Raw genomic sequence first — 24,681 nt, 5'->3', positions numbered from 1 at the left:
AAAAGGCAAGAGATTTCTCAAAAGAGTAGAAGTGAGGTGAGTGGCCCCGTTGCCACCAGTGCCCTATTCCCTGATAGGCACCCAGGAGCTGTGGGATGGGTATTCAGAGTCAGTATGCCTCAGCCTGGAGCAGAAGGTAGGTCTTCAAGCTTGGGGTCACCAATGGCATTAGAATACACCTTCCCCCAGTCACAAAGTAACATAGGAAATAACCTCTGAAAATTTCTATCTGTGAAAAGCCATCCTTCCTGTGATTAGCAGCTAAAACAATCAGCAGTACAGAGCTTGAAGGAGCAGGGTTATTGGGGTCTTCTGGCTATCCAGAAGTCAGCAGCATGTAGAGGGCACCAGGGCAGTGCCAGGGCCTTGACAGAACACCTGGGAAGAAAGGCCTGGATCCTATCTCAGAGACTATCTGGTTAGAGTCGGACCACCTGAAAAGCTCTTCATGGCATTGTGCAGGCCAGGTAGAAGACTTTCATGGTTAGGAGAGTCTGAGTAGTATACTTGTAGGAAAGGAATAATGACATTGTTACCATCACTGTTATCACAACAGCTACACTGAGCACCTGTCCTGTTTTTGCATTCATTCAAAAGTATTTGCATGATGCTTACAATGTTCACATGTATATTGAGTCACATCAGTGAAGAGCCTGATAGGGTAAGTGGCATCGGTCCTAAGAGGAGAGAAAACTGAGGTCCAAAAAGGTGAAAATGTATTAAGCAACCTAAATTCTTATAGCTGCCAAACAAACAGAGCTAGGATTCAAATTGAAGTCATCTTGGATTCTTCCATAAGAATGACTTGTATGTGTGCCTGCATAGGAAATTTAGATCTGTAGGGTGACTGAACAGCGCAAAGTATCTTTTTTTTTTTTCCTTGCAGTACTGGAGATTGAACCAGGGCCTTCTCACTGAGCTACATCCTCACCTCTTTTTTTTATTTCGAGATAAAGTCTCACTAAGTTGCTGAGTTGCCCAGGCAGAGGTCCAACTTCTGATCCTCGTGCCTCAGCCCCTCAGGGTGCTGGAATTATAAGCATGTGCCACCGTGCCTTAACTGTATGTCATGTACAGTATAGGGCATCTGTTTTGTATCAGACCATACACAGGTGTTATTTATACCTTACATGTATATATGCTAACTGTAGGGGGAAGAAGAGGGGAACAAGTAGAGATGGAGCTATCTGTGCATTTATGTGTGCAGGTATTGAATGTCCCTGTGTGTCTGTTGACATGCAAGCTATCCACCAGGCAGATTCACGTGGTGAAGATATGTATTCCTGGTGGAGCCCATGGGGCAGTTAGGTGACCTAAGGACCACTGCAACACATGCAGCTCAGCCCAGAGCTTATTTTCATTTACCCTCTGACCCCTCAGAAGGTCTTTCTGTTTAGAAGCCCTCTCTAGATATAGAATATATTGTAGCATACCTGAGCTGTCCTTCTCCTCTCATAGCATGCCTGCCAGATTTTAAGAGGGAGGGCAGGGCATCATCTTGTAGAGAAAAGGGCGTGTTCTGATTTCTGTCATTTTCTTCCCCTAAAGCCATTTTTTCAACACTGGCCAGAAATACCTTCCTGATCAGATTTACTATTCTCTTAGGCTGGTGATAGAATTTTGTAGACAGAACTGGCCTCTTTTATATTTTATTGTTGTTAACTCCCTCTGTGTAAGAGAACTTCCAGGTGGACTTGGCACCTCACAGGGCAGGATACTGAGATTCACTCCTCTCATTTGTTAATGGGGTCATTATTTTGCCTACATCAATTTTTATTTATATGTATATGCATATGTGTTTATGTATGTTTGTGAATACATACCTCCGTCCAGCCCTGGCCCAGATAATTTTGCGCTATAGAAAGAGTTCATCTAAGAGTATTCTAAGATAATTTTACCAGATTATGTTTGTCAGTATAGCTTGTTAATCTTACATCGTTTGCTTTTATAAACAGGCATTCTAGCAGTCAACCACATGTATGGACATTGCCAGCAGAGTTCCTTTTTACAGAGTCTCAGGGAGCCCCCTGATGGGATTTCATGTCTTAAGTTGTGCATACATCTGGGTTTACATCTTGGATCAAATGGCTGAATGTTTGGACTGTGTACTTACCATAACGCCAGTTTTCTTCATTTATCTTTTAAAGGTTATAGCTGAAGATTTTGTGTTTGTCACATAGGAGGATATGAAAGTAAAAGCAGAAGATAGACTGGTAACTGTAGTTTGACTGTACCCTCTCTGGCTGGACTCCCACATGGTATGGCCTGGAGTCATCAAGAGACAGCTCCTAGCCACCTCCACCACATACATGTCCATATGTGTTCTGTGTCCCAGGGGCAGCCAGGATAAGTCTGAGACGGTTTATCTTTGTACCTTATAGGTTTGACCCTCAGTACAAATTTATTAAGTGAATTAATAAATAAAAGAATTCAGTAAACAGTCCCCAGAGAATTCTTAAACTGTGTCTTAGCCCATCAAGGACTTTACCAGCAGTCAGCTTTTAGAAGCCTAAAAATATTTTTGGTATTTATCTCTTTAAAGATATATCAAAGATGATAAGCCCCAACCAGTTTTTTAGCCAATCCTGAGGAAATGAGAAAAAACAGTCCTTTAATGAGGAAACTTGTTCAGGTGAAATGCTATGGAAATTGCTCATTGCTCTGTGTTGTTCAGCGAGATGCAGTGAGGATGTAAATAGCTCAGGACTTTGACCCACCTCAGATACCTAACCAAGGTAAACATTCTGCTGTCATACCACATCTAACCTGTGCTTATGAATATCAGGACTGTCCTTGGGTGCACTGACTTGTGTTTCTGAGTCATGGATCAAGAGAAATTTTCAAGAAAGGCAATAATTATGAAAATCACTAAAGCTAAAGTCATGATGGTTACAGATAAATGGATCTATATTTGCCATGTATGGTCATAAAAGAAAAGTCTGGGCAAATGCTCTTGACATTTATGGACTTCTCTATGATTCATCTAGCAGGGCCAGTGGCTCCAGCCAAGAGATATAGAATGTCTTCAGCTGTATTTCTTTCCTAAATCGTTTCACTGTGAAGAAGCCATTCTGTGTATTCAAAAGAAAATCCCGGGGCTGGATTGGTAACAGGCCTGAGAAAGATTGCAAGAAGAATTTCAAAAGTATTTTCAAGCCATTTTTTCCCACCAAAGTATATAATGCTCTGAGCATTAACAATTTTGTGTAGACCCTGGGCTCACATATACCAAGTGGCTAATCACTCTCCTCGCCTGCCAGAAGGGTTGTGGTCTGTGCTTTTCTGACTGATGGACTCCTATATAGACTCTTCCTTATTTTCGTGTTTTGGCGCTTGAGTATAATTTGTGGCTCCATTTCCAGGGACAGAGTGATGGAGGAGCACCCAGTCCTATGTTTCTTTCAAGTCTAGTGCTTCTAATCTATGTATGGTTCAGCCATCCTGGTCCCTGGCATATATATGCCAAGAGGGAGTAAGAAACTGGGAAGGAAGATACAAAGGATAATGAATGAGCTTGAGCTCAAGGTGGCTATGGTAGGATCCTCCAGAAAAGAGTTGAAAACACAGAGGTTTCTTCTGTTGGGGAATTAAACTTGTCTTATGGCTCTGTGAGGGTTCTATGTAGTTGCCCCAATACCCACTAGTTCTGCATCCATGAATTCAACCAACCATGGATTGAAAATACTTTGGGGAAAAAAATGGCATCTGTACTGAACATGTCTAAACTGTTTTCTTGTCATTATTTCTTAAACAATACAGTATAACAACTACTTGCATAGCATTTATGTTGTATTAAATATTATAAGTCATCTAAAGATGATTCAAATTATATGGGGGAGTTTGCATAGATTCTATATATACACTGTGCTCTTTTTATAAGGGATTTGAGCACCCAAGGATTTAGTTACCAGCATGGTTGGGGTGGGAGGCTAGAACCAATCCACTGCCAACACCAAGAGATGGACTATACTCTGAGCCTCACAAACCAACAAGAGTGAAAAATCAGTGAATCTGAAATTTTTTGGACCTTGAACATGATCAACATGCTCTAGAATGCACTATTCCTGCTGTGCCTGATGTCATAAACCTCAGCTTTCTGATCTTTGAGCACTGGAAGTTGTTTGAAAACACTGTCTGAAACTTCCAGGGACTTCATAGGTGGCTTTTTGGTGGGATGAAGCTGAGTTTCCTTCCCGTCTACCTTCAGGAGGCTGATACAGAGTAGGGTCAAAATGTCTTTCTCTGGAACCCTGTTTCTCCTTACTTGCTAGGTAGAAGTTACCCTTTAAGAGGCCTCTGAGCATTATTAAAGATAAAAGCTGGTTTCAAAAGTTTTAACTCCTCTACTTGGTTAGTTATGTCTATTTCTTAGGCTATCTGTATGGAATAAATAATTCCATTTAGAAATGATTCTGATGCCATTGGCTCTGTAGTATTTTCTAGAAGAAAAGCATGTAATTATCATCAGGGCCCTGTTAGACCCCACGTTCATGAACTTTCTCACTGCAGGTGGGCTACTTGGTGCCCTGTGTGAATTATGCCTCATTTCCATGCATGTGCCTGAATGGGCATCATGAGAGAACGTTTGCAGTGTGCTTTGTATTTGCAAGTAGATTTACCCATCGTTTATTATTAATTACTCCTGTGGGCAGCTCTGTGAAGCTAGTAAATATTAATAAACAATATGTGCTGCTGATGAAGCTAAGACAAAAGTATACCTTTTGTGCCTGCTTAGTTTTAGGTAAGCTAGTTGCACACAAATGAAGAATGAACTTGAAGTAAGACATTCAGGAGGGGACGCAAAGGAAACTGAGACCAAACTGAGCAGAAGTGTGTTTAAGATCTGATTTTAGGTGTACATATCTCCTTGTGTGATCTGTTATTATTGTGTGATTTGCTTACTTAAGTACTGATAGATCCCTGTCCAGGGGCCAAAGAGACCTGTGTGAAGACCATCAGTGCCTCTTAGGTGTTGGTTTGAGATGAGATTTTAAGTCTCAGTATTCCCTGAGATCTGTGACTTAGTCATCTGATGATTAAAAAGTATAGATGTTCATTATGGAAATTTACATATCACATAAAGCACATAGCATAGAGAGGGTAATAAATCATCTGCAGCCCTAGACATGAAGGCTAACATGTTGCTTTAGATCTTTCTCATCTTTTTGCTTTTATTCATAAATTTTATTTTTCGTTCCATGCTGGGGATTGAACCCAGGGCTTTGTGCATGCTATGCAAGCACTCTCCCAGGGAGCCACATCCTCAGCATTGCATATTTTAAAACAAGTAGGATTATGCTCTATAAACTATTTTGTAGCATGAGGTCTCCCCTCCCACAACTAACTATAGTATTTTATATAAATAAGGAAAATGTAGACCATACAATGGACTAGTAGGTTTTCTGCTGACACTTTTCATACTTACAACTCTCCCTTGGAGAAGTGTGTATTGGGTAGCTGTGTGTTAGCAGACCCAGCATTACTTTCTTTGTGGGCTGTGCACAGCCTGAGTAATGCCATGGTCAGCCATGTGGACGCCAGTGCCTGGAGATTGCATCATTGAGCAACTGCCAGGCAGATAACTCAGTTGTTCTCTAAACATTAAAAAGTCTTTTTAGAAATATCACTTGATCCCCATTCTTAATTTTTAAAGTTTTTAATATTAAAAGGGTATATTTTATTTAAAGACAGAGAAGTGAAAAATAAGCCGTAATTTCATCCACTTAGATACTTATATCATTTAATTCTGATATTCTTATCACTCATTCCAAAACCATGTACACATGAGCATACCTTATCCAAAATGTTTGAGACTGGAAGTAGTTCAGATTTTGAAGTTTTTCATATTTGAGGATATTTACACAGCAAAATGTGTTGTGCTCAATAAGTTCTAGGTTTGAGGGTATTTTAGAATTTGGATATTTGGATTTGAGCTGCCCAACTTCTGTGTGTGTGTTTAGTCATAGCTTTGAGGTTGGGTTGCAAACATACTTTGTGCTGTGCAGTTTGTGGTGCCCTCTCCATGTAATTCATCCGCCAGCTGTGGCTCAGGTACCCCATGCTTACCATCTGGGACAGACCTGCCTCCTCTCGGTGGCACCAGTGCTGGTTAGTGTTTTCCATGGGTAGTGATTTGACCTGTAGCTTACTACACTGACCAGAAGCCCAGGAGGTACAGGAACCTGCTGGCTTTACCCCAAGTAGAAGGAGCACTGTATCAATGATGGAGAGCACATAAAATTCTCCAGTTAATGTCTGGTGGATAAATGGAAATCATGTGCATTATTCCACAGTGTTACTGATGCAGTGAAAAATAATTTCACCAACTACCTCATATGCCATTGTATTACTTTACTAAAATTTCTTCAATAAGTAGTCCTGTCTTGGAATCTACATTGATTCTGATTTTTCACTATCCTAAATGTGCTGAACATTCTTATATATAAATCACTGCCTCCATCTCTGGTTATCCCAGTGGACAGATTCCTAGAAGTAAAAGTACCAAGCAGAGGGATTACTCTGCGTTCTAATTTTATATAGCCATTTGTCTGAATGTGACCAGGGCCTAGGTTCTCAAATAAATTATGCAGTGGGTATGTCTGGGAGAGTAGGAGCCACACTTCTGGTTGGTTTCATAGTCCCAGTGTAAAAAGGCGCCCTTAGGGCCCATCCCTTGTTTGGTCCTCTTTCCAGGAAGGGTTAGCTTGGTGCATATTGTGGGAAGATTAGCTGTTTGTTATTTATTCATTCTACTAGTACAGAGTGGCTGCTCTGGATGCAGCGCCACCCACTATCTCTTAGAAACCTAGATCTGGGTCACTACTGTCACCAAGACATGAACTCCATGAGGGCAGGGACTGTGACTCTTATTCAGGGCATGTAGTAAATGCTGAAATGGTTTCTGAACAAACTAAATCCCATGTATTAACATATGGTTCTCCTCTTTTGACAAAAATCGTAACAGTATTTTCAGAGTTCTGAAAGAAAACTGGAGGTTTAGACATGAGCATTTATTCAGAAAGCAACCCAGAAGAATATTTTGAAATTAGGCCTAGAGACAAATCAGACTTTTTAGAGAATTGCTCAAAGAAGCAAGAGATTGCCTCCTCCTCTTTACCAACACTGGCCCTCTGGCCACCAGCTGTCCTGCAGGAAGTCCCTGTCCCAGGAAAGTTGACTTTGGGGGCTGCAGGCAGTGCTGCTAGCCCATGCTGGGAAGGCCAGTACTTCCATGCTCTCCAAGGAGGGGACATCAAGCCCATGGATGCCTATGAGGCTGCCATCTGTCCCATCTGGGCTGTCTTCAGAGTAGACGCACAGCCTTGACTTCCTGACAATCAGCAGTTCTCGGCTCTAAAGCTATACTCCTTGGAGCAGCCATTTCTGAAACTTTGAGGGCTTGGGAAAGCTCTCCCTACCCCAGTATGTGCGTGTGCATGTTATATCTATCAACACTGACCATGTAAGAGATTAAAAACGGGTTTTGTACAGTATCAGAATAAAGATGTCATTACAGGTGACAAAGCTTCTAGTAAAAAGGCATGTAACAAGTAGTTTGAGACCCCTGGGCCCTTGAACAGGGTCTGAGGGAACCAGGAGTATCCAGGCCCCACCTGGAAGATAGTAGCATCCCAGCATTTGAGCTGCCTTCATGTTGTGGCCATCGCACATTGCTCATCTTCCCTTCCTCATGTCCTTCATACCATCATAAGCCTCTGTCACATTCTGTCGAAATTTGGCATTACTCTGATACACATGTCACCATTCACCAGCCAATAGATTCTCCAGACTCACTCTTGCTTGGAAACCTAGGGGCTTCTGTTGTTGGTGCCCCTTGCTGCCCCTCTCCCTGCACCTAGGCCCTGCACATTCCTGGGGTCTCCTCCCACCACACTCAGGTTCCACAAAGTTTGTCCTCCCATCACACAGCTTTATTAAGATAGTGCCAAAGGCACACCCATCAGCATTAGAGACTTTCTGCCAGGACACAGAACATGTTTTAAATGGAGCAAAGAAATTTAAATGGGAAGAAATTATAGCATGAGTGAGTTTATCCCTTTCAAGATAATCTTATTTAATAACCAAAAAACTCACAAAGACATGCATTTTATCCTACTACAAAGGCAGCATGGCAGGGTCTATACTGTGGTAATTACATGTTTGGGGTTTCATTCCTTCTTTCAACTAGATTTCTATTATTTCAGAAAATCAACCATTGCAGAAAAAGACTATTCATTTATTCTACTGCTGGGTGGCCCATACACTGTGAAAATAGGTCAAGAACAGTAATCTAAATTGACTGCTGATAAATAATTAAAGCTAATGGAATTTTCTCAAATCTGTGAACTAAAATCTTTGAGAAATTGCCAGGACCTACTGTCTGCTGTTGTATGGAAAGATATTTTTTATTTAACGCTCCAGTTTAAATGCCATTTACAATTACCCTTTCCTATCCCAGAGACTGGAAGGAATCTGTGCTCATCTATAAAAGCAGCCAAAGGCCTAGATCCCCATCGATAGCTGTCTGAGTCATCTTCGGATGATGTGATGGGAGATGAAGGTTCCAGTGTCCTGGAACAAAGAGAAACTTCATTTTTCACCAAGCTCTGTGGTTGGGCATCATACAACATACTGTCCTGTTATAAGAATTTCAGACCTAACCTGAGCTTGTACCCCTCCATGCTGGGGTTTGAACCTAGAAGCAGCCTACCATTTCCCATCTCCAGCCCTTTTTATGTTTTGAAACAGTCTCGATACCTTTCCTATACTGGCCTTGAACTTTTTTAATCCTCCTGCCTCAGCCTCCCAAGTAGCTGGGGTTACAGGTGTACACTATCATACCCACCTTTGAATCACAGCTATCTTAAGTGACATCCAAGGAATAAATGCTATGTACAGTTTGTCCTTCATAAATAATTGTGATCTCTCTCATCAGCCCTACCAGGACCTTCATACATTGGACACATGTTCGTAGGAGTTTTTAGAAGAGATGGCTTAATAAGAAGACAGATTGCTTATTATAGTCAGTAAGAATATAGATACTGTTCACTGTGTGCATTTTTATTAGTAAAAAAGATTTGACCATCAACAGGATACCTAGAATCCTGTAGACATGGAAATTAAGAATTAGTAGCTAGATACCCTGTGTAGGGCTGGGGATTTAGCTCAGCAGCATAGCACCTGCCTGGCAAGCGCAAGGTCATGAGTTCGATTCCCGGTACTGGAAAAAAAAACAAAAAACAAAAACGCATAAACTAGCTATGTGTGTACGTAGATACCCTGTGTACAGTGTGCCTTCAGGATTTTGGCTTCAGTTGTGGAGAAGGATTCCCCTCTTCATTTGTTAGGTTAAATATCCTGGTTGAAGAGAAATCAACGTGTGTGTGTGTGTGTGTGTGTGTGTGTGTGTGTGTGTGTGTGTATCCCCGTGTCCTGAGGATGGAACCCAGGGTGTTTGCACTAAGCTACATCCCCAGCCCTTTTATTTTTTTCTTTTGAGACAAGTTGCCCAGGCTGGGCTTGAACTTGAGCTCCTCCTCCATCAACCTCCCAGAGTGCTGGGTTTGTAATCATGTGCCACCAAGCCCGGCTTGCTATTACTTTTCAGGGAAGCTGTAGTTTTGTAAAACTGCGATGATAATATCTAATTTAATGTTTTATTTGCTATGTTTTCTTATATTTATACATGGTGAAGTCAGTCTCTCAAATTCAACTTTTTTGCATTTTTCTTTATAAATATCTTTATAGGAATGTCTCAGTTTCAAAGGACAGTATTCCATTTAAATTGCTCCTGCCTAGCATTGGAAATAATCTAGATTCTGAATATTTTTATTTTGCACTTATGAAGACCTTTAGAATTTGGGGTAGGCTGTGTAGATGTGGTGTGGATGCTGTCAGTAGCTAGTATTAGAGTCATTCCTTCTCTGGTGCAAGGGCTTTCTAGGTGGCTCTTTGCACAGTATGAGTCATGGAGCAGATGGCATTAGAGATGCTGATGAAGGCTTAGAACAACTGCCAGATGTGTGCCGTTGAGAGAGTCCTTGAGGAGTCCAGGAGCCAGGGTCTTGCCGAGAAGATAGTGGGCAGAACAGCAATTTAAAGGGCTATGGGGAGAACCAAGCGCCAGCACCCAGCCACTCTAGGAGGATGGGCAGGGCCCAATGGCAGATACTCTGGCCACTTCAAGCTCCCCTGTTCCTGGGGACAACTTGTCCCTAAGAGATAGCATGGACATAAGGAGCTGCTTGCTTGGTCTCCCACTGAAGGAGGTGCCTTATAAAAGCAAGTAAGGAGAGTGACATGACCACAGGAGTCACCCTGAATCTTTCTCAGTCTTCTTTGAAGTGAATTATTCATCAACTGTTACTAGTAACTATACCTGACAGGACAGCCTTCCCCCAAGTATCTGTGTTCCTCAGCACAGGGAATAATACTGATCCCATGGTGAGCCCCAATCTGATGACCAGGATACTTGGGTATCCAAATGACTGTGGTGTTTCCAGTTTCAGTTGACCAGTTTATGGGTTGTGATTTCAGAGAGAACATCTCTGACACCATACTGCTAAGTCTGCCTGGCCTTTGTGATTGCTCAGCTGGAGGCTCACTGTATCTCAGAGTAAAACCACTTTAAAAAAGTACTTCTATTTCAAATGCATACAAGATAGCGTAAATAGTATTGTATTCCCCAGTTCTCCTCATCCATCTGTAACAGCTGTCACCACCTTCTCACCCGCTTCCCACTCTTACCCCTCCCTGCAAATCAGTTCGATGTAAAAATATTTCATAAATATTTTAGTATGTATCTCAAAAAGACAAGACCCCTTTTCAAAAAAAACAAGACTATAATACCTAAAATATAGACTATAATATAATCTTCTAGGACCTGTTATTTTAAGTTTATTTCATTTTGTGGTATACCATGTTTTATTAACTATTACATTCAACGTTTTTACATGTTTTACCATCTTCAAAATCAGAGTGAGTATAATAATCAAGGACAGTCCAACTTTTTTCTTTGTATAGCATAAAATGATACAGCTTACCTTCGATGGTATCAGATTTAATGAAATATGCTACAGAGTGACATTTCCAAGTCAGAGTCTTGCCTTGAGGCCTGGATAACTAAGGGAACCCTGGGGTTAGTTAGTAAACTCAGTGGAGATGATATTAACCATCCTGGGTAGGTGTGTGATGTGTCACCTCCTTGGTTTTTAATGCAAATCATTCTTACACTTTTGCCTGGTTGAACCCCACCCAACTCTGTACCACTGAACATAAAGGAAATGTGAACTAAGTCCAGGGAAGGAAAAGTGGTAGTGTTACCTTGGACTGGCTGCCATCAGAGGTCAAGTATGTTGAGAGCACAGCAAGTCTTGAACACAGCAGAGCTGTCCTGCAAAAGTGCTCCTCAGTCATCTTAGTGCAACTCCAGAAAAAGCCAGATTATCAAACATTTGTAGAGTAGATTCATTTTATGACTCCAAAGATGTGTTTGTATCTCACAGGTACCTCTTGTTTATATGCATTGTTGTACTGATCCTTTTGAGCTCCTTGTCTCTCCAAATATAAACAATCCCAGAGTCAGTGTTCCTGGGACAGGGGAACTCAGTGCTGCAGCTGTGGTGGTCACTAGCTCTGCGTCTCGCACACGACTCTGGGACTCACATCTCACCATTCTGCCTGGCCTTGCCTGCCATAGAAGCCCAAGGTCCCAGAGAGAAGACAGAGCCTTCCAGAGACCACCCAGTGGACAGAAAGCCAAAATCCACACCCTGAGCATCCAGGAAGTATGTGTGTGTGTGTGTCCCACCGTGTCCCACAGGTACTGCTGAGCATTATTCGGCAACTGTGTGGTTTTTGTCTCTCTTGCTTTTAAATCAGAATGATTTTCTCTACCAATTCTCATTACCTATGAAATGCCTTTTTTTTTTTTTTGTTTGTTTTTTTGTTTTTTTTTTTTGTTTTTCTCCGGTACCAGGAACCGAACTCACGACCTTGCGCTTGCCAGGCAAGCGCTTTGCCGCTGAGCTAAATCCCCAGCCCCCCTATGAAATGCCTTAATAGCATTTTGCTGTTGGGTTTTCTGACCTAAAATGTGTGTAGTGAATGAGTGGTTTTGAGAATAATGAAAATCCTTTTCACATAGAGGCGTCTCTGTATAAACATTACTTATTATTTGCTATGTACTCAAGGGAGAGGTTGAAATGAGCTATTTTGGCTTTTGCCAATAGACATCTGATATTAATAATCTCATGGACATCACTTTCTACATACTAAGATGTTTGTTGCTTTTTGCTTCACGGATAGTACAGGATTGGAGAAAATTGCTACCAGTGAAAAACTATAACTGAATTAAGGATGTAACCCTAAAGTATTGTTAGGATTTCAAATGTGTTAGTTACCTAATTATCACTGTCCAAGTATAGTTTTCATGAACAAGTTTTCTTCAGCTGGTGACTATAGTGAAGTGCATGTGGATGGACACAACGACCAGAAGCAGCAGCAGGCTGCTTCCTGGGCAGCTAGACAACCAAGGGCACACCACTCCACAAAAATAATAAATCATGTCGTGCTTTTGCTGACCAATAGCAGAGAGTCCCATGGGTCAGAATTGAGCATCTTTGGATCTCTTTCTTTAGTTTAGTACAAACCCAGATAATATTTGCAGACAGCAGAATTGGATAAGGAATTTCTCAAACTGCCAAAAGTAAAATTAGAACAAGTGACTTTTAGCTGGCGACTTGAAGCACATATGTGTCAGTTTATGTATGATGTGTGAATATATAGTGGTTTCTTTCTACACCACGATCTTTAAATACGTGTGTGTGCATGTGTGTGCAGACACATCCCACTTTAATACCAAAAAGCTTGCTTCAGCAGGTCCACTGTGCCGTGCAGAGGCCAAATCAATGACAGTGAGTTGGTTAAAAGGAGTTTGCTTGCTTTAAGGACAGGAGAAGCACAGCTCTTTGGTCTTCCTGGAATTCTGACATAGGATATAGAAATAATTTTGTCACCTCAGAGCTGGTGCTTCTCAGCTGGTGCTGTCATGATGCTGGCCCTGTGCCAGGTCAGCAGAATTGGAGGGAGCCTGCGAGGAGGCACTGTTGACCGCCCATCTTGCCTTCAACCTGGACATTTCCATCAAGCTCTCTGTAATTCCTTGGTAATTTTATGATCCCAAATCCTCAGTCCACTGTCTTATTCCAAGACTGCATCCAGCTTGACCATTTAATCTCTGGATTTAGGCCCTTTTTGAGCCTCTAGAGTGATAACATGGGTCTGGTCGCATGCTGCGACATTGCTGTCTGGGTGTTCATCTGACTGTGGCACAGGCCTTGGAGAGAGAGCTGGGTTCAAACCCTAACTAACACTTCCCTGTGTTATCTTAGACAAATTTCTTTTCCTTCTTGAGCCTCGGTTGTCCTTATCTGTACAATGGACCAGTCCATCATGTGGGGCAGGGCGCTGTATAAAGAAATGGATCTGTGCAGAGCATGTAGCAGCATTCATTTAGCACTCCTGGACCTTGTCTACCTTTTCTCTCTCTTTTTTCTGGCTTTGATTTTTCAAAACCGTACACATGTTTGCTACAGCTGGTTCCTATCCCTTCACCCTATAAAGCTTCTCAGAACTGCCAGGAGCTCCCCAGGGGTTAAATCCAGTTCTTATCCTGTCCTCATCTCCATGACCAACATTGGATACAGGGACCCCCATCCCACAAACTCCCCCTTCCTAGCCCTATATTCTTTCTGCTCTCTTCTACCTCTCTTGATGTTCTTTCCTCTCCTGTGACTTATGGCAGGGAAGTGGATCACCATCTTTGCTAGTCTATCCCAGGAGAGCTGATTTGCAAATGTATCTGTTAGCCATGAACTACCCAGGATGGTGGCCACCAGCCATGTGTGGCTGTAGAACACTGAACCTATGGTCAGTCAAAACAGAGATGTACTTAAGTATGAAAGAAAACACATAACAGATTGCAAAAGACTTAACAGAAAGAAAAAAAAGAATTTAAAATACCTTATTAATTACTGTGAAAGGATAGTGTTTGGGATGTATGGGGATGAAATGATATTAAAATATAATGCATATGCTTCTGTTGGTGTCTTTATACTTCTCTTTGCATTTATAGTTACTAGAAATACATGTGTGGCTGGTGGAATTTTAATTGGACAGAGATGTCTTGGAACCAGTAGCCCAGCCCCAAGGGCTCTTCTGCAGGTGGGCTGATCTCCCCCACCTACTGCTTCTCAACTCTCTTTGAAGGGTTGTTTGTTTATCCACTTATTCATTCATTGATTTTGTGCTCATTGAGTCCCCTTGTGTGCTAGGCCCCACTGTAGGCATGGAGAAGATAGAAAAATGCTCTGTGAGGTACAGCCCAGGGTCCAGCCAGAAGGCTTGGGCTGGTCTTTTTGCTCTCCAGGCCACCCCAGTTCACAGATCAGAGTGCCCTGCTCCAAGCCTTGGCCACACTTGCAGCCTCCCCCACAGTACAGTTTGGTGCTGTGACTGCTATGGGGTAGAATGAGCTAGAAAGGGCTGGGCAAAGGAAGATGGGGCCTGGTGCAGAATAGAACCAGTTTCCAGTCTTCTTGAGTTGTAAACTTTCTTGTGCCCAGGTATCCTCAGGAAAGTAGTGCCCAGTCCTGTTGGATGCTGCAGATAAAGCCCATTCCTGGCCCTTCTGCAGCCCCAGACTGAATAGGAGGAGGATGTACTCCTGTCACCACAACCTGATTGTAGAGCTAAAAGTGAAATGTCCAGAAGTATGTCCTGAGACAGTGAGTCCTGGCTGCTTCTACTTCCGCCCTCTCTAGATCCAGGCACCTTGGAGCCCTAGGTTCCTCTTTCAGTAACCAAAGGGCCATCAGAAGCCATCTACTATCAATACAGCGAAGCAGGGTCCCATGGGCACAGTTCTCTTTTGCCCTGCCTGCCTCTTTTTGAGGCAGAGGGCACCCAAAACACACATAGTACACCCACCTGTGTTTATACCTCCTGCATCATTGCCTGTAATGACCAAATCCCTTGCAAAGAATTGTGGCGTATTCCTTCTGATTAAAGCATAGGCTTTGCCACAGACCCTAACTAAGATCAGACAATCTTGCTTCCATCATTCTTCACCCTTCACACCATTTCCCCCTTCATTTCCTTTTCAGTTCTAGGTTTGGGTCCATCTTTCTAGAATATAATGGGCTAAACAAAGGAAAGTTTCACTTTCTTACTGTAGCTGTAGCAATTTACCATAGTCCTAATGGCTTCAGATGACAGAACTGCATCATGGGGGCTGGGGATTTAGCTCAGCGGCAAAAGCGCCTGCCTGGCAAGCGCAAGGTCATGAGTTCGGTTCCCGGTACCGGAGAAAAAAAAAAAAAAAAAAAAAAAAAAAGAACTGCATCATGGCGCAGTGCTAGAAGTTAGGGTTCCAAAGTGGGATCCACTGGGCTAGCGCAAAAGTGCCAGCAGAGTTGTACTTTTAGAAGCTCCAAGGGGATCTGTGTCTGTCCTTTCCAGCTTCTCCTGGCAGCCCACATTCTCTGGCCAGTGTCCCAACAACACTCCTACCTTGGCTTCCATTGTCAAATCTCCTTCCTGACTCTGGCCCTATTTTCTCCTTCTTGTGAGGACACCGTGATGACATGGTGCCCAACTAGATGATCCCAGATCATCTCCCAGACTCATAGTTCCAAACTTAGTCATACCCACAAAGTTAGGTTACTTCCACCATGTCACTTAACCTATTCACAGGTTCCAGGCATCGCAACATGGATACATTTAGGGGCTCTTAATTATTTGAGACTTGTAATGAGTCTCATTACCATTTTTTTCCTTAAACTCATTATAGAAATATAGAAAATCATCCAGTGGAAGAGCAAATTGTTGGCTTCTCCAAGGGAATAATAGTATCACATTTAAGAATGCATTCTTTAGAAAATGGAAAAAGAAAATACTAGGTGTGTAGGTGTGTGTGCATGCGTGTGGGAGGGGCGTGTATGTTTTGCTGGGGATGGAACCCAGAGTCTTGCATATGCAAGGCAAGTGATCTACCACTGAGTTACACCGCAACCCTTACAGTACTTCTTTGATGAAATGTTTTTACCAGGTTGTGACACAAAATAACATGCAGTTATGTTCGATAGGAGCTCATGGGACAACCTTATCCAGTGGGTTCTTGCAATAATGAAGATATTCACGATCTACCGGCCTCACAGGGCCGTTAAGCAGTTGAGATATGGCTAGTATGACAGAATTTGTCAACTTTATACCATTCTAATTAAGTTACATTTAGTTACAAATATCCTCATGTGCTTGGTGGCCCTATGTGGGACAATATAGGCTAGAGCAAGTGTCCCTAACCAGGCTTTCTGAGTAGGCCTTAGGAGGCCCCAGTGGATTAATTTGTAGTTCTGTCTCAGAGGGCAAGATAGTGGCTTTCCTTGGATTCTCAGAAAGCTTCATGACCCCAAAAGCTAAGGGGCTTCCTGCCTGTTTCGTGAGACCGTGCCTTCACTCAAATTTATCTTTCCCTCTTGTCTTCCTATAGCATTGGGTTTGTTTTTCTGGAATAATACTTTTATTTTTTCTCCCTGTCATAGATTGATTGATGTGTTTGTCTTTATCAGTGCTAATGAGTTTCGATTGGGCACATACATCAAAGTGAGCTTTGGAATTTAAACAGTTGTTATTGCCTGGTCCTAGACCCAGACCTAGTAAGTCTGATCCCACATGTAGATTATGCTCAGAAATGTGGCTTCTATGTCAAAACTGTCAGTAAAGAAGTTGCCCTCTTCAAGTACTTTTCCAGTCACTCATTATAACTAAAATACTCTGAAAGAGATAAGGACATACTTATAGGATGTCTCCATATTACAAAATGGGTACCGTACTGGTGGCTTGGGATAAAATTTCTAGTGACTAACTGCATTAGACATGGATTTAGAACAAGCTGTATCTCCCACTAACCATGCACAAAATAGCTGCTAAAATTCAGGACCATGGCCCAAATCCATCTCAGATAGAAACAGCATCAAACCTACATTACATTACATTTTATTCTAAGTCAGTGATCTCACTTGGATCGACAGCAAAAACATTAGTCCTTAGCACATTCCAATCAGGACTTAGCAGAAATAAAATCTCGTACTCTTATATAAGCCAGTATAACTTCTGGAGTCGGTACTGTTGATTCTTTTAGGAGTGAAGGTCAGAAGGAGCCAGGGTGGTTTTATGCAGTGATAATTAGCACGGAATCCCATGCAATTCTTAGGAAGCCCTAACCAATGTCTCCCTTTTCTTTCTTCCTCCAATGGCCGTTGCTGACCTGTTCTTCTGCTCCAGGATTTGCGCAAGCAGGTAGCACCACTGCTGAAGAGCTTCCAGGGGGAGGTAAGCCTTTATCTTTACTTTGTACCCTGGGCCACCTTCATACTCTCAGCCTTTGTTTTACTCACATTCAATAAATGCCATTGGCAGAAGGCACTTACCCTGATGGAGACTTCTGGGCTACAGTGCTCCTGCGTCCCATGTATTTTGTGCTTTGTTTGCAATGGGATTTTTCTCCACTGTGTCCTCATCAAAAGCCCCTCTGGAAAGAGAACCATATTCAGGATTCAAAAAGATGTGGTGCATTTGGGGGAAACGTGCTCCACTTGGTTGCCCTTCCCACAGTAGACTAAGGTTGTTTGGCCCCTGTCTTTTTTTTTTTTCCCTCTGGTACTGGGGATCGAACTCATGACGTTGCACTTGCCAGGCCAGCGCTGTGCTGCTGAGCTAAATCCCCAGCCCCTGGCCCCTGTCTTTAGGAACCCACAAACTACCTCCAGCAAATAAGTCACCTTGTAATCATGAAGACTCCCACAAGGAATAGGCAGATGGGAAAGTCTGGTGGATTTTTGTTGTTGTTGTTCTAGGGATTGTGCCAAACACCTTCGTTCTGAGCTACATAACCCATCCTTTTATTTTTATTTTTATTTTTTTTGGTTTTTCTCCGGTACCAGGAACCGAACTCAGGACCTTGCGCTTGCCAGGCAGGCGCTTTTACCGCTGAGCTAAATCCCCAGCCCCAACCCATCCTTTTTAAAGTTTTAAATTTTGTGACAGGATCTCACCAGGTTGGCTGGCAATGTATGATTGCACTTGTGATTTTCCTGCCTCAGCCTTCCTGAGTGCTGCAATTATAGATGTGTATCACCATGCCTGGCTTAGTCTGGTGCCTTATGAGAGCCTGGTGAAGAGTGGAATTTCATTTGATCTACAGAGCATTAGGCAGAAGTCACAAGAATAAGCTGGAACACTGTATGAGCAAATGTTTTCTTATGGGTTCTTCCAGGAATTGACTGAGCTATCTGGCAAATGGGCCATGGACGGCAAGATACAGCCCTAGCCCACAAAGAACACTGAGGGCCAAAGCGGGTGACAGAGGCTCCTTCCCAGTGCTTACATAGAGATCTGGTGAACTATAGAAAAGCAGGAATTGTGTTTGTACTGTGGACCTCATTCTACCTCTTCCATGACAGAGAAGTGGAAGCGGTGGAATACCAGGCTCACAAGGAAAGAGAGCAAGAGTTTTTCAAAGCCTTTGTTAGAATTCCCATTGGTGCAATTTTAGGAATTTCATTTTCTAGCAACTACCCAGGTTATAGAGGACACAGCAGGTGGGGAAGGGGCAGGATTACAGGAAGCAAGACACTGGGCTTGGGATGCAAACAACCAAAACAGGAGCCTCAGGCTGACACGTGTCTGAGGACAGCTGGATTCCTGTCATAAGTGGTCAGGCTCCCCTGGCTGCCTTCTCCCTCAGTAGACAGATGATCATGAGATGGGGAGGTGGTCCCAGGGTGCCAGAAAGAAAAGTATAACAGTGGTGTGGGTAGAATTGAGGACTAAGCAGGTGGACCAGTACCCTTCTTTTAGTTGACAGTATCCAGCTTCATAGAGCCCCAATATCCTTGACTTGGTGTAAGGACCCAGTCACACCCTTACCTGGTGTAACGGTTTGTCTGTATGTCCCCTCAGCGCCTCATGCAGTCGTGGTGTGGGTTTCTAGAGTTTATGATTGATTCATGGTCCAGTGTTGGGATTATGGGTGTGAGTGCCACACCTGCCCTGGAGCAGGTAGTTTGCATTATAATTATAAGGGAGGGAAAGAGGCTTACTCTCTGCTGCTGCTCCTCCCTTTTGCTATTGTTGCCTTTGCTGTTTTTCTGCTGCCGTGAAGGGTTGCCCTCTGCCATGTGCCACTCTTCCTTGGAACCAGCTGAGTATGGACTGAAACCTCCACAAAGTGTGAGCTAAATAAACCTTTCCTTCTGTAATTCTGGATGCCAGGTATTTTGTCTCAGCAAAGAGAGAAAAGTAACCAAGAAACCCAGTCTCTGATGGACTGGATTAGCCCTTTCCTCAGCATCTGTCTCTCCACTCTGACTGGATGAGCAAAGCTGTCACCTGACACTTGCCCACACTTGATCTTATCTGTCCTCCTATCTGTTCCACAGCTTTGGAGAGGCACTCTGGCTAAGGATTTCTCTTTCTGAAAGGGCGCAATGGCCTTTCTGTGATTACTTGTTTTTCTTTTGTTTAGGAAACCTTCAAAATCTACATGGAAGTAGAAAGTTTTTAGTACAGTGGATACCTATACACCTTTACCTACCTGCTCCCCTGATCTTCAGCCTTTCCCAAGAATTGGAAAGTAGGCTGGTCACATATTGACACTGTGACCTTAAACCTATGTGTCTCCTTAAGTTAGGACTGCAGTAAGATACCCCAGTGTTAGCCCCAATAGCAAATCTCACTCCTACGAAAGTACCAGTAATTCAAGGCTAGAGTTTCTTGGGCTGGGGATGTAGCTCAGAAGTAGAATGCTTGCCTAGCATGTACAAGGCCCTGAGTTCAATCCCCGGTACCACAAAAAGAAAAAAGAAAAGAAGAAGAAAAGGCTAATAAATTATCTAAAGTCAAATTTCCCTAATTATCTCAAGATTCTCTTATAACTGCCGCTATCCCTGACACATGGGGTCCAATCAGGTTCACACATTGCATTTGGTGATATAGGAGTATTATGTGTTTGTATCTGTATATCTTTAATCTATTTTAATGTCATATCCTCTCCATTCCCTTTACCTTTGCTTTTGTTTTTGTTGCATTGTTTTGTTGCATTGACTTGGGAAGGGAGCTAAGTCAGTTATATTATAGATAGATGATCCCACATTCTGGGTGGGAAAATGAGTTTGTGTCTGGATACATCAAATTTGAAACGTTCGATAGACATCTAGGCTTCCCATTGGCCTATTTTTGCAAAGCTACTTGAAAGATAAAATCTTTTAGCACCATTAATGGATACATATCAAACCTCTGCTAATTGCTATATTTTAAAAAATAAATTTTATTGTGTATATTTAAAGTATACAACATGAATTATGGGATACATACAGATTATAAAATGCTTATTATAATGAAGCCACTAAACATACCCTTCATCATAATAGTTACTTTTGTGGCAAGAGCAGCTAAAGTCTTCCTTAGCGAAAATCCCTAATACAGTACGGTAAGATTTTATTAATTAAAGTCCTCATATAACATATTAACTCTGTAGAACTGCCCATCCTACATACTTGCTAATTTCTTTATCTTTTGACCTACATGGCCACATGTCCTCCTTCCTTCCAAATTACTTTAACAGCATTAAAGGAATAATGTTCTTGTTAATTATTTTAGTAGAAGAGGTGCTATCACACTTGTGGAAGGATGGACGTGCAGGGCAGAGGAGAAGGACAGGGGAGACCTGCGCAGGCCAATTTTCCTGAGTGAGCTAGAGGCTGTGGGCTGTTGCCTATGTGGGACAGAGCCCACTGAACATAGGTGTTTTAGAGCCACCTGCTCGGATCAGAGGCTCCCGCTCTCACAGCATCTGCTAAATGTGATTTTCTTTCTTGGCAAGATTCTTGAAACTCACCTGAAGGTACTTAAAGTCCTCCTGCAAAGATATATTGTTAGTGAAAAATATCTCATTTGCCCAAAATTTTGTTTTGTTTTGCTTTTGTTGTGCTGAGCATCAAAGCCCTAGGGCCTTGCAGTGCTAAGCAGGCAGCAATCTACCACTGAGCCCCGACCCCAGCCCTGCCCCAGAATTTGTATAGATTACTTCCTCCCTTGAGTCCTCCAAAAGAAAAGACAAAACGAAAACAGATGTTTTCAGGCAGCAAGAAATTCCCCTAAACTTTAGGGTCCCTGCAAGAAAAGAACACTTACGCAGAGTGTGCAGTAATGTGAAGGGAAACTTGAACATGCCAGGGTGCCTGTTGTGCTCTTCTGTATATTCTTGTGGTTCTCAGTACAAGGACCAGCCACCTTCCCCTGTGCCCTTGAGAACCCTGCCTTCCTGATTGATGAACAACAACTCACCTGTCACTCCCCACATGCAGGCTGGAGGCCATCCAGCTTATTCACTCGCAGGTTTTTGTACAGACTTGATCTTGAACAGCCCTTCCCACCTCCCCTGCTACCCAACCCACTTCTGCCTGGGCTCCCCTTCTTTTGGGGAGATCTCTCATTACCTCCAGCAACAGGCTGAGTCAGGCAGGGTTCCCTTTTACCATGTGTGAGGTGTTGCTGTTAATAAGATGAAAGAGAATCTCAATGCCCAGGAATACTTTTAGAAGCCAGTAAGTAACTGTTGTCCTTGACTGAATAGTTTGAAATAGTACAATCATAATGATTATATTTAATAATTATAGCAAAGTCATTGAGTTTAACTACCACAGGAATTTGACTGATTGATTGTTATACTTAATTTTCTGTTTCTCAAGCCCAGGCAGTTACTGGAGAGGGGGATAATCTAAATGTCACTTCAGTTTAATCATTTTCTAGTTCAACAATAATGTAAACAGTCCCTTGAGTGAAGTAATACACGGTCTAGGAGAATGCTGAGTCTCTGGAATTTTCTCTCTTATCTCCCAAGAAGAGTCTTACTCTAGAAGGTTGAGGAGTAGGAAACTGATTTAGGTAGCTCAGGTTGGGGGTCTGAGTGTCTAAGTGTCCTCAAAACAGAAAATCCTCTTAGAAAATAATTCAACTGCTTACCTTAGAGGGGAACCAAAAGACCAAGAATCCTGAGCTAAGCAGCAGCTTCAGAAAAGTAAAACAGAGTAAGTTCAAACAGGAATAAGGAAATAATATAATTACATTATGTAATAATAGATGTAATACCATAACAGAAATGAGAGAGAAAAAGAAGATCCAAGAGAGGAACATAGTAAAAGTTGGTTCTTTGAGAAGATTCGTATAATTGACTGCTATAGTTTGGGGTTTTGCAAGGGAATAGTATAATATAGGACACATATATTATAAGATTATTTATAATAGTCACCCAAAGAATCATATACAAAAAGAGAGCGCAGAAATCCGTCCACAAACTAAAGAGAAAGAATCCAGCTGAGGGCCTGGAACCCATGGCAATATGCTGCATGAGTCCAGCTGAAGACCCAGAGTCCCTAACAGTGCCTCTCATGAATCCAACTGGGGGCCTAGTGCCCATGATAACGTCTTATGCAGGCTGGTTTCATGGATCTACACTGGGAAGGCCCAAAGGTCAGTGATGGAAGCTAGAAAGTCTGTGCCAGCAGGATGAAGGACCTGTGCTAGCAGGCTGAGGGATCTACATTGGAGCTGGGAAGTGACGTGCAAAGTAAGAACCAGAGCTCCCCCCAAAAATACCATGGCCATCCCCAGCAAAAATGAGGTCCCACGCTTTTCCGATGATGAGGAAAGCCGAGTGCCCATCAGGAAAGCCAATGAAACAAGCTTCTCCAGGAGACTGAGCAGTGTACCATCTTCCCTTCCGGAGCCAGGAAGCGATACTCAAAGTGTGGACCAGAGCTTCCTGAAAGTGAACCATAGCCATTCTCAGCGACAACAAGGTCCTGAGCTCCTCCTCTGAGGAGAATGCAAGTTCATCAGGAAAGCCAGCATGACAAGTTCCTCCAGCAGAATAGCCCAAGAGAACCAGCAGCTTCCTAATAGTTTCCCAACAGCTTCTACACTTTTTCCTCTCCAGTTCTGCCTCTTATGCTGCTGGCAACAATTCTCAGATGGACCTCCCACACCCTTCAACTGGGTGTTACAAGTTTACCACCAGTTGTTCATCCACCACATTGACAAACCACTTTACTTTTCAACAACAACAAAGAAAGAATGTTAGGATAAAAGTAAGGATAACATTACAACTGCAGCAAAGATTAAAAAGATAATAAGGGAATACTATAAGCAGTTTTATTTCAACAAAGTTTTAAATTAGACAAAATAGTTTAATTCCTAGAATACTATAATCTCTAAATCTGAGTAAAAGAAGAGGTAGAAAAATTAAATGCCCTTATAACCTATTACAGAAACATTCTCACAAGGTTCAGACAGTTTTCTGGGAGAGTTCTATCAATCACTCATCCAACAGATAGTTCTAATCTTTTACAAAGTCTTTTAGAAAAGAGAAAAGGAGAGCATTTCCTAACTCATTTTATGAGGCTTATCTAACCATGATGCCAAAACTAGACAAGAACAAAAAAGAAAAATAAAAGTCAGTCTTATTTATGAATAGGTGTTCAGCAGACCTTAAAAAGGCAAGCTGTATTAACCAACCTCAGTGTATCCCAAGAATGTTGTTTGGTTTAACATTAAGAAAATTTATTAATGTTAATGCATATCATTAAGCAGATTAAAGAAGAAAAATGTCACTTCAGTAGTTACAGGAAAAGAATTTGATAAAGTCTGCATATGAAAAATACTACCAGCAAACTAGGAATAGTGAGAAACTTTATTGGCCTGGTAAAAGGTATTTATCAAACATCTAATTCAATACTCAGACCCATTGATGTTAAAAACATTTTCTTTACAACCAGGCACAAGAAAAAGATGTGTATTCACTGCTAATTTTATTTAACTGGAAGCCTTATCATAGAAGCCAATAGAAAAAAATAAAGTATAGATATTTTAACACCAAGAAATAAAACTGTCATTTTCTAAGTGAGCCTCAGTTATTTAACAAGGTTGCTAGATACATAATCAATATACAAAAATAATTATATATCTCTACATGAGCAACAAACCAAAATGTAATTTTTAAACTGGAGATAGCAACATAAACCAAAAATTATATGTAGAAATAAATATAACAGTATATCAGAACTATTTCTGTAGAAACATAAAACATTTATATTGAAGGATATTAAGATTCAAGTGGGAATAGGATATCCAAGTATAAAAATTCTCACTACTATTAAAAAGGTCAGCTGAGCATGACACATGCCTGCAATCCTAGCACTTGGGAGGCTGACACCGGAGGATTGCCATGAGTTCGAGGCCAGCCTGGGCTACCTAAGCAAGTGCAAGGTACAATACATAGTGAGATCTGTCTCAAAAAAGAAAGCACTCAAAACTTTAAAACAAAGGCCAACTTTCTCAAAGTTGATCAGAGTAGTCATTGTAGTTTTAATCAGAATCTCAGTAGGATTTTTATAAAACCTGAAAAGCTGATTCCAGATTGTCTATATACATATATCCAAGAGCAAATAAATGGGCAATTAAAAAATGGTGGCAAGGCCATGCCCTGGATGCAAAGGAGACCACTGGAGATCGGTCTGCCCTCTGAGGTGGAGGCCCCAGAGCTCAGACCCATGCTACCAGTTA

The 24,681-nt window shown here is 42.1% G+C and overlaps 1 protein-coding gene across 1 annotated transcript in view; it reads left to right on the top strand.

Moving 5' to 3' along the window:
- The window catches only part of Cux1 (cut-like homeobox 1), a gene marked incomplete in the record, with an annotated part of 344,274 nt that overhangs the window by 155,109 nt on the left and 164,484 nt on the right, over nt 1-24,681 (top strand). The window contains 1 exon segment of the mRNA XM_013520550.1: nt 17,344-17,391. Coding sequence (XP_013376004.1) covers nt 17,344-17,391 — 48 coding nt within the window.

The sequence above is a fragment of the Chinchilla lanigera genome, unplaced genomic scaffold (assembly GCF_000276665.1).
Source record: "Chinchilla lanigera isolate Chin_1 unplaced genomic scaffold, ChiLan1.0 scaffold00055, whole genome shotgun sequence".
NCBI classification, from domain to species: domain Eukaryota; kingdom Metazoa; phylum Chordata; class Mammalia; order Rodentia; family Chinchillidae; genus Chinchilla; species Chinchilla lanigera.
The sequence above is the reverse complement of the archived record's forward strand: the minus strand, read 5'-3'. Positions and strand labels throughout refer to the sequence as shown.